The sequence below is a fragment of the Zootoca vivipara genome, chromosome 7, assembly GCF_963506605.1.
Source record: "Zootoca vivipara chromosome 7, rZooViv1.1, whole genome shotgun sequence".
NCBI classification, from domain to species: domain Eukaryota; kingdom Metazoa; phylum Chordata; class Lepidosauria; order Squamata; family Lacertidae; genus Zootoca; species Zootoca vivipara.
In genome coordinates, this window is record NC_083282.1 from 19854356 (window position 1) to 19871050 (window position 16695).

Genomic DNA, 16695 nt, shown 5'->3' on the forward strand with positions numbered 1-16695 from the left:
CCCCTGCGACTTGCACCCCCCCCCCAACATTTGCTCTGGAGAACCCCCAGAACAACACACAGTGAGAAGAGAGGGGAGATATTTCTATCAGCACAAGCATTTCTGGTTGCCCAACAGGACTATCTCCTTTGCGCTATGTTGAATACAACCGATAGGGTGATATCTGACTGTCATAATTGGAGTAGACCCACTGAAATAGACCACCCTGTTTACAGCACAATCCTATACATATTTATTCAGAATTCTCATTGTGAAGTTTACTTACATGTTAGTGCAGATAGGACTGCAGTCTTAATGCTTCCATCTGATACACTCCAAGCCCATCATTAAGTGAAAAATTGATATATTTACGCTTAAGGCTTTTGGAGTCAATTCAACTCCATGAATGAATGAATACACCACCACCCCTATCACACGTGAGAGGGTCAAAGTGTTCCTGTCAAATGCTGTTAATAGATTAGTTACTTGCCATGTCTACAGGTGCTTAGTATTGGACTTGCTCTGTTCATTTCATGTGAGAAAGGTGACCATAGAAGGTCAAAATTCTTTTATCTTTTATCTATTTTCATAATCGACAACACACTCACTTGCCCAGACATTGCCACAAACTGTGTTGGGAATCAGTAGAATCAGTAGTACCCTACAGATTTACAAAACTCATTTCTGAACTTGATTTTTGCAACATTTCCTCTTCACCTACCTTATGAACCAGCAAAATATTTTTAATAGATTATATCCTATGATGGCTTTGCATTAGCATATGCACTTATTGTGAAAGGCAGGGCACTGACTGGTTATCTATCCCCCCAATGCCATCCACACCCTTAACTACTTCTTAGAATTCAGGGATTCTATGGGACAGTATGGGATCACAGAATCATAGAATGTGCATAAAAGCTGCAAGTGTTAGGAGGGATTGATGAAAATGGAAGTGCTCCCTGCACGAAACCACCATTGGATATAACCCATAGGGTATGATGTCACTGGCTTTCCCCTAAAAGGATCAATAAAGTCCTTGGAATTGATGTCTGGATTACCATTGTCAGAGACGAGCTTCCTCCTCGGTGTGACCTGTGGAATATATTTACCCACAATCTTCCACAATGCTTTTTGCAGCATAATAATGTTACAACTGATGAACAATTAGGGCCATTCAGAAGATATTTCCAGTGAGGCAAAGTATGCTTTCCAAACCTTCAAAATAATGATCTTTTGAAGACTAATATTGACACTGCTCTAGGAAAGTTTTAGGTACTATGGGAGAGGAAAGGCCTTGCTCTTTGTCTCATTTTGTTTGCAAGGTGCGCTATACTCCATTTCCTCCCTAAAGCTGAACTAGGATTTTTAACTCATGCTGATGCTACCTGATTCAAGAGCATCAGGAGACTAGATAGCGCTTAAGGTAACAGTGTATTTTTTCCATCTTTAAAAATGCTTTTAAGCCTATAAATACTGGTTTCTTTAATAAATCTCATTTTATGTTTTGCAACCAGAAGTTTGTGTCTTGCTCTGCAGTCCTACTTGCTTTACCCGCTGGCTCTCCACAATTCAAGGGTTTGGAATCTTCCCTAGTCACAGGGGGTTCCTTGTGCTTTAGATTCACTCTCCAATTATTGAGAGGTCAGCTGGTTTTGTTTTATACTGGGTGGTCTACCAGTCTTGGTATAATTGATAGGTGCCGACAGCTGTTCAAAATACTTTGCACACTAAAACATGCGTAACTGAAGCATCTCCACCAAAAAAACAACAGCCACCCCTTTCTGACTTTCTTCTGAAAAATGTTCCACTGCATGGTTACCATTGTCAGCTGCCTAATCAGAATTATTGCATGCTACAAGAGCTTTACTGCTGGATCATACCAAAAGTCTAGCTAAGAACGCTGACCAGCGGCCAACCAGCAGCTTCTGGGAAGTTTCCAAGTAAATGAGAGCAACAGTCACCCCATATTGATGCCTCCAGAACTTTGTAATAAGGGGTATGCTGTTGGCATTCATAAAGCTTCTGCTCAGCTGTCAAAGTTAATAGACCTACTTCTCAGTGAATTTGTCCAGTGCTTTATTAGAACTATTTAAGTTAGGGGCCATTGCCCCAACTTGTGCTAAGGACTTTCACTACATTAATTGTGCTTTGTTTAAAGAACTATTTTCTCTTCTCGTCTCCTCAGTTGACTGCCAATGCAAATACAATTGATGACCTCCAAGTTCTGGTACTATGAGTAAAATTGTCAAATTCCTTCTCAAATGGCCTTTAGCCATCTTAAAAAATAACAACACCAAAAACCTAAAAAAAAAGTCCTACTCCTTCAGTGTTTTAGCATATGTTTTTTTTTTTTAAAAAAAACCTCTTTCCAGGAATAAGAACAGTCCTGATGATCCAGGCCAAAGGCCCATCTAGTCCACCATCTTGTTCTCATTGAAGCCATTCAAATGCTTCTGAGAAGCCCACAAGTAGGTCCTGGGTGTAGTACCATTCTTCCTACCACCATCGCACGATTCCCTACAACCGGTTTTAAGAGCCATACTGCCTCCAACAGTGAACAGAGCCATCATAGCTAGTAACCACTAATAACCTTATCCTCTGTAAATTTGTCTAATTCTCTTTTAAAGCCATCCAAGCCTATCACTATTTCATATGGAGTGAATTCCATTGTTCAGCTATGTGAGAGTTATTCTTTTCTCTTTTTTTTGTCTGTGTTCCCAAACCACACACACTATTCCAAGTTGGCACTGTTTTAATGTGTTTGCACTCCTACCTACCGGGACGTATCCAGAGAATAGCTTTGGAAGACTTTGTTTTTTGTCCCATGATCCTTGCACTTTGGTGTGTTGCAGGGCATGATTTGCCTCCGACATCTATATGAAGCTGTTGGGGGTGGTCCTTAGGAGCTTTGGGACAAAGTCTCGTAACATTTTAAGTTTGGAGAGGCTGTACATGATCTGTACCATTATCTAGGTAGACTCGACTGGATGAAGGCCAATAAATTGAGTATGAACCCTGAGAAGATGAAGGCATTGTGGGAGATTTGCCTGTTATTGATGGAGTCTCACACTCTCTCTGAAAGAACTGGTACTTCTTGTCTTGCCTAAACAATTTATATTTGGCTTGCTAGAATATATGGCCTTTTTTCATTTGAGCAAATTTCCCACTCTTTAATGGAACTGCCTTGCCCTTTAGTCTTCTTGATTCTGTCATTGCTATCAAACAACATCTCTTGGCCTGTCTAGCCTTAAAAATAAATAAATAAATAGTGGTATAACTTTCATTGGAACTTCATAGTTGTTTTTATAAATTGCTCCATTTCTTTAAAGAATTTGACTTTAATGACACTTACCACGTTTTAATTACTTCTTTCACTTTAATGGATGTTATTATTTTAAAACTGAATTACTTTGCTTGAGAGCCATGGCAGTGTTTTGCTAATGATAGTGCTGTGACTGTTTCCCACTTGACCATTTACTGGGCATAACTTGCCTTTTCTCAGCAGTGCTGATCAAAACATAATTTAGAGTACACCTGCTGTTTGGTTCACAGCAGGATTTGAGTGGAGAGTAGTCTTAGCATACAGTACTTCAGTCTCTGCCTGGAAGGCTTCTCTGACATCGAGAGTATATATGTGCAGGCAGTGGTATAGTGAGGGCCGGGGGGTAGGGAGGGCATCACCCTGGGCGCAAAATTCTGAGGGAATGCAACCAGGCACCCCATGCAGGTGCTGTCTTCCATGGGGATCCCCACCTCACCGGGGATCTAGGAATCCAGAAACTCTTCTAATCCAGTTTATGTCAACTAATCAAGTAGTCAGTTTGTTGCGTTTATTTGTTAGAAACCATTTTCATCACAAAAATACAATGATACAACCAGTTTAGAAATACAGTACATTTTAACATAAGTGGCCCCTGGCACATGGTATGCCATGTTCTACAATGGAATTTCCTAATCTGCCAACACAGATAGAAACTTCCTATGTAGTGCATTTCTCCCCATCCCATCAACAAATAACAGATTTTCTCCCCATTATTCAAAAAGGAAACTCTCTGGAGAATTAATTTGAGAAAAAGCTACTCCTGTTGCTCGGTCCCAGCTCCTGCCAACCTAGCAGTTTGAAAGCACCTCAAAGTGCAAGTAGATAAATAGGTACCGCTCTGGCGGGAAAGTAAACGGCGTTTCCATGCACTGCCCTGGTTTGACAGAAGCGGCTTACTCATGCTGGCCACATGACCCAGAAGCTGTCTGCGGACAAACGCCAGCTCCCTTGGCCAGTAAAGCGAGATGAGCGCCGTAACCCCAGAGTTGGTCACGACTGGACCTAATGGTCAGGGGTTCCTTTACCTTTATTCCTGAGAGAATTATGTGGGAAGCAATACAGTAAGGAAATAACTAATCAGCGTGAAGAAAATTTAAGCCACTTTTTTTTCGGCTGTCTTCCCGATGTGTGTGTGGGTTTTTTAAAAAAAATAATATCTCAGAATCATGCTGAGCTTCTGTTCTAGATGCAGAAGGATGGTGAAAAAGTATATGTCACTATTTTTGGTTCAAAGTTCCCTAATGCCATGCCTATGCAACATCCTTATGAGTATTTGAACCACCATTAAGGCCCATTCAGTCATGCAACATAAGGAATTTTTAATGTGTGATGGTATTAGAAGGTGGCCTTGCCCATCATGAAGGTTCTTCTGTAGTGCTATTAATGTAGTACATTTGTCATCGTCATCTTGGCTTATTCCTATCTGTTGGGTCAAGGTACCAATCAACCTTATTTTGAATTGCAGAAAGTGTTCCATATTGGGACAGGTCTTGAAGATGTTTGCAAAATGCAGTTTCCCATTTGTTGACAAGTATGGATTTACATTGTTAATCCCCTATTGTGAGATATCTGCATTCTCAATACCGCATATTTCTTGTTGGCTGTACCCAGGATGTTTCAGTGCCCGAAACATCCTGGGTACAGCCTGTTGTTCCCTGCTCCTCTTTCTGAAGGCAGGTTAAGGCATTTGTTCACATGCATAGGATTCATATGCATAGAATTTGGACCTAAAACCTTCTCTTCCAGAAATCACCGGGTTACTGTTTTCTGTGCAAGTCTGCTTTTTTTTTTAAAAAAAAAAACAACTGTTTACTGATGTTTCATTGCATCTAATACCACTGTCTTAAAATTATTGAATACCATTGTGAAATTAAAAAAAAAATTGCTTCCAGTAGCACCTTAGAGACCAACTAAGTTTGTCATAGGTATGAGCTTTCGTGTGCATGCACACTTCTTCAGATACACTGAAACAGAAGAAGTATCTGAAGAAGTGTGCATGCACACGAAAGCTCATACCTATGACAAACTTAGTTGGTCTCTAAGGTGCTATTGGAAGCAATTTTTTTCTATTTTTTGTTTCGACTAAGTCAGACCAACACGGCTACCTACCTGTAACCATTGTAAAATGTATATGAACAGTAGTACTTCTAGTTTTAAATAGGTATAGCTTCCTCCCCATCCGGCCACCTGTTTTCAGGAATTGAATTGGCTCCCCTGAATCCTCTTCAGTTTTTTTCACATGAAAGAAAGACCTAACGTTAACAACTAAGCCTTACGAGATCTACATAGATTTAGGCAACTTCCTGCTTCCTATAAATGTAGCAATCCGCAGCAGCTGCCTTTCTTTGTAGCCACATTGCTTTGATGACTTTTGAGTTCAAGTTTGTACTGTAACTGCCATGTCTCAAATGCCAACTATTAACACTCCAGCTCTGCCAAGTCCAATTAAATATTTTATGATTAAACATCAAAACATGTCATGCCGAGGAAAATGAATGTGCTTTTATACTGTCTAATGAAAATAAAAAGCTGAATAGGCCAGCTATTCTTTTCCCTTAAGCCCTGCGTATTGAAAGTGATTATTCATGTTAAGTTGACATATATGTCTTAAATAAATGTCTTTGCCCTATTTTTTACTGCTTATCTTGTAATAAATATGGTGCAAAGTAAAGTAGAGGGGAATGATCTGCAGCCACAGGGCTGATTTAGTCAGACTGGTAACTAATTAATGAGTTGGGAACTTGTCATTGGCTTATTCTTCAAGAAGAATGCTAGCTCTTGTTCTGTTCTTTGCAAGCAGATCTAGGCCTGGCATATCACACTTGACTGGTTAATGCACAATAGGCTTACATGGGTAGCACATTCTCTAGCTGGTCTGTATCTGTTTCAAATTGAGGAAGCTCATAAGAACCTTAACTCCTTGTGCCTCGCAACTAAACTGCTTTGCTCCTTCTGAAATCATAACATCCATCTCAAAACACACTCTTTTAGGTGTCCAATCAGCAGAGAGACTATAAAAAGTTGCAGAAGTTACTGTACATGACAGCGAGCTACATCATACAACTTATCTGTGAGAGACTGAATTCATTTATCAAAATGTCATACAGAACCAAGTACCTCTTTGAAGCTAGCAAGTCCCATCAACACCAAAGTGGCATGTTTTAGCTTAATGTGTCTGTCTCTGGAAAATGAAAACTTAGCTGCCACCTTCCAACATCACAGAGTTGTGGGACTATATCTGACATTAGCTTTGTTTCGTCAAATACCTGATGGTGTCATAGGTATCTTGTGACAAAAAGTAATTGGATTCTGAAAACAGGACTACTAAGCAAATGTTAATTAATGGAATACTCAAACTGCTTGAGTGCATACCGTACTATAAAGTGCTGCTTTTGCATTATTTAACCTGAATGGGACTATCCTATACAGTGGTACCTTGGTTTACAAACACAATTGGTTCCAGAAGTCTGTACTTAACCTGAAGCGTACTTAACCTGAAGCGAACTTTCCCATTGAAAGTAATGGAAAGTGGATTAATCCGTTCCAGACGGGTCCACGGTGTACTTAAATTGAAAATACTCAAGCCGAGGCGTACTTAAATGGAGGTATAACTGTACGTGTGTGTTATGGGCTGGTAACAGTTACTAAGGACTCTTGGAAGCATGACACTTGGTTTATGAATCAGCTCAGGTCCTATCCCTCTTTTACAACAGCAATGCCTCATTTTAATTCCTGGAAGGTGATCACAGCCTCCTGTACTCAAGTTCACTCTTTATAATATATTAGCAGCAGCAGCTTATTGTCTATTATATTTTAATTACTGTATTTCACTCCATTTGGAGTTTTTTTTTTAACCTAAAAGTGTTGTTCTGCCCCATTTGGTCATTTGGGTTTAAACTGAGTTTTCAGTAGTAGTAGTAGTAGTAGTAGTAGTAGTAGTAGTAATAATAATAATGGGACAAGTGTGAGATTCTATCAATTTATTTGTGTAAATGCGGAAGCTATAAAATTAGCAAATGCAGGATTACACACTAATATAAAGTATATATTGCTGTCAAAAAAATATATCTGAAGGAGCAGAGTATACATATTTTCCTTATCTCCTGACAAATCAAGATGGTGATGTTTCTGGTTTCTGAACAGCTTGCACTTAAATCAGCCAGAAAAAAAAAAATGGCACTCCTGGAAAATTGTAAACTGTCTGTCTGCTGATCAGACATGGCCATTGAATATAATCAAAGGTGGTCTTTCATCTTATCTGTGTGGAGCAGACATCACCTTTTACTGTAATCTCATTGTCTCACCTGTCCTTACACAGTAGAACCGAGTGTTAATTGTGCTCTGCTGCTACATACTGTGGAGATGTTGCTAGGAAAGGAGAGCCTTCAAATAGTGAAATATTTGACAACAGCAAAAGGACTAAAGTACAAGTTTTTTGACCATTGGTATATATTTCTTCTAGTTTTTATGCAGATTTTGGACCTTTAAATGTGGCTCTGGTACATCGATTCTGCTGTAAACTAAACAAGAAATTAAAGGTGAGAACATTGTATTTTCTTCTAAATATTGTTGTTTTGCTAAAATTTAACAAACTGTTATTATTAACAGCCATTTATGATAATTAACAGAATTATTGAATTTATATTAAGATTTTGTTTTTCTCTCTCTGAATAAAGAAAATGACAATTTATGCTCCATATGAAAATTAAACTGGATTTTATTATGCAGTTCCATGAAATCTAAAATATACACCACATATATTAACGGTATTCTTCCAGTTTACTCACAAGATGATCTGCAACTTTCTTGGATGAAAAATAGTTTGAAAATGATAATTTTTCATATAAATTCATGCAGTAGCTTGATTCACATATAAAGGTAAGCCAGGGTGAGACAAACCATAGCTTACAGGGAACAAGCATGTATGCTGCTGGTGCATGCTGTTTAAATTGCAGCTATCTCTTTTCCATTGCTGCATTAAGAGGAAACCAGCCAGAATGTCGACTCACAATTACATGCAAATCAGTGCTTGTGGTTTGTTTTCCTCCCTCCAAACCACAAGAGCAAGCAAAGAATATACCATGGTTTGTTCCTGGCTTTGTTCTATCTGTGTGTTTGAAGAGAAACAAACTATGAGTTGCTAGTTTGAAGGTAACACAGGGGTTGCCAAACAAGAAAGGGATGGGTGCGATTTGAGCAGTGTGCACTAGGATTCTGTTTTGTTTCTCTGTTGGGTGTGAAATAGGCCGTTATCTCAACGCGATAAGTTAAAAAAAATCTTAATGCATAAGCTGTCTTGAACCGTGATCCACATAGCCTATGTCATAATAGATCACTCTTCTTTAAGATGCTTCATCCCTATTCTGGGCACAAGAGTAGAAAACAAGTCACTGGTTCATTGTTCTATAACCCCTATTCATTTGAGAGATTTAACATTTGATATTACTGGTGTTTCTGGGCAGTAAGCAACAGGCTAAGAATGGAGTCTGGTGATTGATTTACATGTTCTGGACTTTTCATTCAAAGGTGTGACAGTCTTGTAAGCATTCCCTCTGTCTTTATTGTTGTTGCTGAGTGAATACATGAGGAGACTGTTTGTTCCAGATGTCTTAAAGAGGTGATTTTAGTGTCCCAGTTCTTCAGGCGTATTGTCTACTAGAATTTAGGCAGGGCAGTCATTCAGTAGGTTTTATTAGAAGATGAGCACAGGTGATGGGAATGCCATCACCTGTGGCTGATGTAATATCCAGACCATCTCAGAAAGAGGCTGCAGGAGAAAAGTAAGAAAGACAACTGGCCAATTTGCAGGTGTATTGTGATTGTCTAGGGATAGATGAATCTGTCAGTTTTGTTTCCCCCTGTTTTTTCCTTTCCTAGTCCTAAATTTGTCCCATTTCTGCAGCAGTTTGTGAGTTTTATTTATTTTTAGTCTGCATAAAATCTTGTGAGGATTTTTGTGCACATTTCTCCTAATATTTGCATTTTGTGTGTACATTTTGGGGTTCTACATAACAAAATTCAGAGAGGTACAGATTTCAAAAGATTAAATGTGTTTTAGTTCACATATTAGTTCAGAAAATGCAAAATTAAGATTTATTATGGTGGAAAATGAAGTATTCAGATTGGGTTGTTCCTCTTGCACGAGACTCAGGCAGGAGCAAAGAATTGTGGGGAGGTAGACTGTTTCTCTTCAGTTTTTTCCCTCCTGCCTGGATGGAGCAGTTCGACATCCCTGTCACTCACTGTTTCCTTGACAAAGTTCACATATTACAGTGGTACCTCTAGTTACGAACTCAATTCATTCCGGAGGTCCATTCTTAACCTGAAAGTGTTCTTAACTAGAGGCGTGCTTTCGCTAATGGGGCCTGTTGCTGCCGCTGCGCCTCTGGCACACGATTTCTGTTCTCATCCTGAGGCAAAGTTCTCAACTTGAGGTAATTCTTCTAGGTTAGCAGAGTTTGTAACCTGAAGCATTTGTAACCTGAGGCGTTTGTAACTCGAGGTACTACTGTAGTTTGGAAAATGCAAAATTAAGTTGTCATGTGGACCAAATAAATTTATTCTCCTATCCCTAGTTAAGGAGCACTTGACCAGGGAGTGAGGTGATTTGAAAGAACTGCCAAGACACACAAAGCTAAACTGGTATTACTTAGATGCCAGTATTTCATTTGCTTAAATTTGTGGTTCTGTGCTAACCATCCCTTTGTACTTTCCCCCCTTTTTAAACAGTCATTCAGTCTTTCAAGAAAGAAAATAGTGTATTATACCAGCTTTGACCAGCGGAAACGAGCAAATGCCGCATTTTTGATAGGTGCATATGCAGTAAGTATCACTTGATAAGTAAAGTCTGTCTGTCTTGCTCACTCTCTTGCAGGGACTTGCTGACCTATATGTTTCTGGCTAAGTACAAATACTATACAGTAAATGCTAGTATCACTGTCCTTTGTTATAATTCTTCTACAATCTAGTCCAGTATTTGAAAGGTGGGAGAGATTTCCCCATTCTGCTGAACCTTTGTCTCTTCTGTTGCCCCCTTTCCTGCTTCTGGTCTTAAGCAGGGAAAGGAGTTAAAAAAGATACAGTAGTTACATTTAGTGGTACACTGTGTTAACACAACACAGCATTGTTCGTTCTTGTGTCCAATTTCCTTTCAATATCTTCCTTGGACTAGGAATCCAGACTCTACGATTGGTACCTGGGGGTTCAGTCTGCTGCAGGGACTTTTCCCCTTATTCATTCTTCTTGGATCCAAGGGAACCAGCAGGAGAGATTGCCCTACTGCTTTCATGTTGAGCTGTGCGCACAGTTTTGACCTTTCCTTTGTTAAAGGGCACTTTGTAAATTATGCTTGTTAAAAGATCTACGGCTGTGCTGGTGAGGCAAGACGGGAAAGTTTGTGTTGGTTTGATTTGGGAAGCTTGATGATGATGATGATGATTTGATTTGAAACATGCATATAAAATGTTGAAGGTTATTTATCTGTGTAGGTAAACAAGGTAAATGTTTGAAGTTTTGTAGCAGTACGTCTTAAAATAATGCTCTTTTGGCTAAAGGACAGTAAGTTACGTTTTGGATTTATGCTGTTTAGAAATGGGTGTAGGGAAACGGTGTGTAAATATCTGTGCCAAAAAGAAAAAAGAAATATTATCTCTACTGATCAACATTACTTTGGGAATATGAACTTGTATAAGTACGTCATATGTCTTAATCTTCCTGTCTGAAGTAATGGAAACAAATGGGCCCTTTGTGGAGCAACTGAGCAAGAGACAAACAAATGAACTAGTTGAGCTTTTTCTAGAGGACCATAACATTTGCTTTAACTTCATAAGTGTGCTGGGAAACACCAAACAACAGTCCATAGCTGCCAAGTTTTCCCTTTTCTCACGAGGAAGCCTATTCAGCATAAGGGAAAATCCCTTAAAAAAAGGGATAACTTGGCAGCTATGCAACAGTCATATGGGGATGGTATTGACATGGAAATGAAATCAATGGACCAGTACTTCACAAGAAGGCAAGGAGCAATTGCCGCAGCTACTGTGTTTCAACTCGTAGCCAATGAAAGGGAGTTAGCTTTAAATGACATTCTTATGCCGATCAGCTGCCCTCATTGGGGAGTAGAACTTGAACCCAACCTTCTTGGATGTCTATACATTTGTTCTGTGCTTCTATATGGAAGTTCTTTAGCAGTCCCAAATAGTTCCGTATGGTATGACTCAAGGGGGATCCAAGGATGATGGTCTGTAGAATGTGATCTGGGGGATTTGTGTTTCCTGTTTTGTAATTCAACGATGCCATGATGAACTTGGTGCCCCATTTGTCATCCTTTCCGGCTATAATGTTGGAATTGTTTCTAAGGCTGTAATGGCATTATATTCTGCACGGTTGAGATTATACTTCTTGCTGACAACCTCATCCTGGATCTGACAATGGAAGCCTTCTGTGTTTAAATAAATAAATAAACCTGGTTGCTATTGCAACAGGCGTGATCATGCAGAATCATTAGTGTTGAGAAGATAGTGCAGCAAAAGTACTGCAAACTGAATTGTGGTAGAAATATTCCTTTTAATACGGTAGTAACTTATAAAGCATGTAAAAATGTCCAATCTTTGTAAGCACTTAGATTGTTTGACTACAGATAGGAATTATCTAAGAGACACAGTGCAGAAGGAATAAGGAATGAAGAGGAAAACAAGCATTGACGCAGAGTTCTTTATGGCAAGGAAGACGGAAACAAGTTTCTGTAGCTTCTGCTTCTCTGATTGATAGATGGGGCTAGGCTTGTCTGTCCCTTGCAATTATGTTCATCCTGAGAAGCCTTGGCAGAGCTCAGAGCATGCTTCCCTTTGGCTCTGCCCTCCCACAGCACTTCCTGTGCCATAGATAACAGAAACAAACAGCCAGGTTGATGTAGAACTGCACACACACACAAAGTGGAGCAGAAGAGCAATTATTCAGATTGAACAGACACGTCTGCCTGGCTTATGTATGACTGGCTAAATTAACAATCTTAATGGTTGAGTTAAGAGTGCCACTGTTAACAGCCCTTTTTAGCATAAACCAACTCTAATGGTTTGGTATACTTTCCTGTAGAGAAGTCAGGTGTGTGTTGTTCATGACGTTTTAACAAGGATTAGGGATGGAGACGCAATCTGTATCTCCAGTTGTTGGGGTAAGGATTCTGCAGGGGATTGATACTAGGCACATCATAGCCTCATCTAATTGCTGTTTCCCAGGTGTGGGTGCAAATCAAGCTTAAAGGTGAGACAGGTAGTGCCAGAAGTGGGGCAGTCCTGCTTTGCACAGCATGCTTCTTAGGATAGTAGGCTGCTTTTTGAAGGAAAATAGAATGAGAGTCTCTCCTCTCTTGCCAAAATAACCTTCAGTTGAATTACTAGTCCTAAGCTTGCATGCAGCCAAAATTTTCCATTCATTTATCTCTCCCTTCATGTGCTAGGTTTATTATGCATAATGCTGTTGTTTTGAAAAACAATGTTTCCTGATGTTTGTGTAGTCTAATACATAACATTCTAAAAAAATTCCTTCCAGTAGCACCTTAGAGACCAACTAAGTTTGTCATTGGTATGAACTTTCGTGTGCATGCACACTTCTTCAGATACATGACATTCTGAACATTGTTAGTTTAGAGGTTTGCTTTTTACTGCTGTAATGCTAAAATATTAATGTGTAAAATGAGAATAGGCAAACACTAGATTAAATTCTAGAATAGAACTTCCACTGGTAGCTGTGTACTATAAACAGCCACACAATTAGACTTACGTATTTTCCTTTGAACCCAGTTCCCAGGAACACATCTTTCCCTCTCATCTTGCTTTATTTATAATGCTGTCTTGAGTATTGTTCAAAATGCAAGGTGGGAGCCCCATTCTTTCCCCGCATTTCCTCCACACTGTTAGCAAACTCTGCTCCTAGTGCTACCTAGTGAGGTCTAGTTAACACATGACTCTACCATTGTGTGAAACAAATCACTCATTAAACCCGTATCATGTGCTGGTGGCATAGAGCCATAGCTGCCAAGTTTTCCCTTTTCTCGCGAGGAAGCCTATTCAGCATAATGGAAAATCCCTTTAAAAAAGGGATAACTTGGCAGCTATGCATAGAGCACATCTGGTTGAATCTGGGAATCATACTATTTACAGTAGAAAGTAATCATACTGTGTAGAGTTTTTGTTTCCCACCCCCCCAGACTGCCTTAAATGCAGCTCTATAATTCTCCCAGGATACTTTTGTTAGTTTCAGTAGAGCTCCTGGTATAACGCCATCAGCTTCAGCAAGGAACTGTTTAGCAGCCACTGGTGTGTGAAATAACAGAAAGCCTGAAATGATTTTGAATGTGCTACTGAACATTTACTCTACCAGCTCAGAATTTGCAGAATGTACGGTAGTTTAAAATTCCCTTGAAATGTGCCTATGCAGGGTCCTAATCATGGAACAGTTCATTCCTTAGAAACAGCTTTTCAGGAAGCTGAGAGAATGAAAACGTGGTTTGCAAAACAATCCTAGAAAGGTTTCTTTGAATCACACTATTATCAACTACTGTTAGCAATGAAAACATAACACAAGTTTTGATAAAGGACACAGTTCACTATATTTGTTAGTAATTTATTCATTCATAAAATTTATATGCTGCTTGATGGTAAAAAAACAACAACAACCTCAAAGCAGCTTACAAAAGATAAAACAGTAAAATCAAGAAAAAGAGCGCAGCCATACTTTAAAACATACAGAAGTTAAAATACTAAAACAGATTAAAATGACTTCAAGTTTCTAAGCATATGAGTTTTAACAGGTGCCAAAGGAAATAGAGTGAAGGTGCCTGCTTGCTCTCAATAGGCAGGGAATTACAAAGTGTAGGCACTGCCACACTGAATGAAAGAGTTCTTACAAATGCAGAATAGCACCTGTAGTAGTGCCAATTCTGACAATTGATGCAGTTGAGTGGGCAAATGTGAGGTAAGGCGATCTTTTATAAAGACAGATTTCATTCATAAGTTTATTAGCACTTTTTTTTTTGCTATTGCTTACTTCTGTAAGCAGTCCTGACCTACATCTTCACTAGTACAAAAGAGAAGGAAGTAATTTGATTTCCAAGAAGCATACTGAATGAGAATAGGAGTGCTTTATTATGAGAGAGTCGGGAGAAGAATACTGACTCGAACATAACCACTGAAGTCAGAGGAACTAATAGCTTCAGTGGCTTCAGTGGATGTGTTCTCATCAGTATAACAGTGGATAAAACTGAACTCAGGATGTTGCAGCAAACTGGGTGGAGTTTCCTGAAATGGTGCTCATAATGCAAAAACATGCCCTAAAACATGATTTATTGGAAAGCGAATTGCAAGCTGTGGTGCGTCTATCAAACATGACATGGGCATATCTACATTAAGAATAATGGATGGTATCCAACCATGTTGCTTAGGTGATGGTAAGAATTATGTTGGTAGAAAGGTGAGGGAATATATTTTGGGCAATTCTCTTCCCCCTTGCAGCCCTTTCCAAATCTTCTGCAGCAAATCTGGGGGTGGGGGCTGTAGGGGGAAGGGGACATCTCTGCAAACTGCTTCCCTCACTGTTCCTCACTGTCTGCTGAGCAACAGCATTGTGTACAGCCTATTGGCATTTCTTTGAAGCATGAAAATACTCTTTAAAGCTGTGTAGCAGATGCTAAAGAATGGCAGGTTTCATCCAATTCATATTAAGGTCTTTTTTTTGAGAAAATATATTGCACCACTGCAAATACCATTTTAGCTTTTCTAAGACAGTGTGTTGCTCACGTTGGTTTTCTTTTGCAGGTAATCTCCTTAAAGAAAACACCGGAAGAAGCTTACCGAATACTTTTATCTGGATCTAATCCACCATATCTTCCATTTAGGTATGGCTTCCGCAGTAATAATACCTAAAACATTTGCCTAGCACTTCCATGTGTAATGCATTATCTAGTTCCAATCATTAACAACAAGGCTATAAGATAAGTCTGTATTTTTTGTCCCCCACATTGCAGGGGGAGCCTAAGAGACAGTGGTTTGCCTGTAGCCTCCTAGTCAGTTTGTGGCAGAGGTGGGAGTCAACCCAGGCACTTCCTGATTCATTGCTCAGCCTTTTAGCCATTACATTATGCCAGCTGTAGTTACAAGTTAAACAGATTAGCTTTAAAGCTTCTAAATAGGTGTTTGAGGCTGGCATATTGTGTTGCAGTAGCTGCCTAGCATTTCAATTAACATGATGATGATGTGTAGCTTCTTTCGGGCACCATGATACTCCCATTAGTCTACATTTCTCTTGCTTCATTTTTGAACCTGTTTTTCTGACTGCTTCTTGTTCCTTTTTCTTGCTACCCATCAAAGGTCCAAAGAGCTGTACATGCTCTACATTTTTTTTCTGGCTCCCTACAGCATTTCTCCCACACACCACCTTGCCACCTCCCAATAACAAGGCTCTGGAAGATTGCCAGCACAGACCTTTGGGGTGACAGCTGTATATTTGTGGAATGTTCTCCACGGGGAAGCTCTGCTGGCACCAACATTGACAGATATTGGGCACTGGGTTAAAATGTTTGTTTGTTTTTTAATTCTCCCAGGCATTTGGATCCTAATATTGTTGGGGTTCTTGTGGCTATCTCAGTTGGAATCCTTGTATTGTGTGAGGGAAGGGCATTTTTGCTTGGTTTTGTTGACTGTGGATCGTTGGTTTTAGTGTATTGTTGATTTTACACATCATACATATCTGCAGTTGCATGAATGCTATTGTTGTAGCTCACTTTGAGACTTTTCTGGTAGAAAATGACAAATAAATTCAATGATTAATATTACTTGAATGGTTTTGGCTTCATTGATAAAAAAAATTAGCTAAACTTTCGCTTTTGTGTTCTTTACTGTGTCATTTGGTACATTTCTGCACATTAGATACACATACTGTATCTTCTTTCAACCAGATTTAAGAGGCCACGTCTTCAGGCTTGTATTATGAGCTTGTAACTTCTGAGAAACTTATTTGCATTTCACCGCAAAATCTAGAGAGTTAGTGTTTGGCAAAACTAGTTAAATAGAAAATGTAGGTCCAGCATGGGCTTGACGTGTCTGCCACAGCCTTGGAGACTTGTTGAGACAGATGTGAATCACAGATGCCAATGAATTAAGTTTGACTGTTAGGTAGATGGTGACGGAAGCCGTTCCTTTGTCATTATCAGAATGACTTTCTACCTTCTGCCTGAAAATGTAGGAAAGAGTGCAAGGATAGGTACATAAGTCTGGCATTTCCTGACAGTCACTTTCATTAGGGCAAAATTGCTGCTGATTTAGCTGCTTAAAGAAGCTGGCTGGGTGCCAAGCATCTCAGCACAGAGCTATTTGTAATACCTGGAGTTTAGATAGCTGCCA

The 16695-nt window shown here is 39.4% G+C and overlaps 1 protein-coding gene across 4 annotated transcripts in view; it reads left to right on the top strand.

The window, feature by feature from the left end:
- The window catches only part of CDC14A (cell division cycle 14A), a 55453-nt gene that overhangs the window by 3530 nt on the left and 35228 nt on the right, over positions 1–16695 (top strand). For all 4 annotated transcript variants that reach the window (XR_009557871.1, XM_035121741.2, XM_035121739.2 and 1 more), the window contains exons 3-5: positions 7764–7839; positions 10031–10123; positions 15112–15191. Coding sequence is in view for 3 of the 4 variants with exons in the window: in XM_035121741.2 (XP_034977632.2) it covers positions 7764–7839; positions 10031–10123; positions 15112–15191 (249 nt within the window). In the remaining variant the exon portion in view is untranslated. The remainder of the gene's footprint in view (positions 1–7763; positions 7840–10030; positions 10124–15111; positions 15192–16695) is intronic.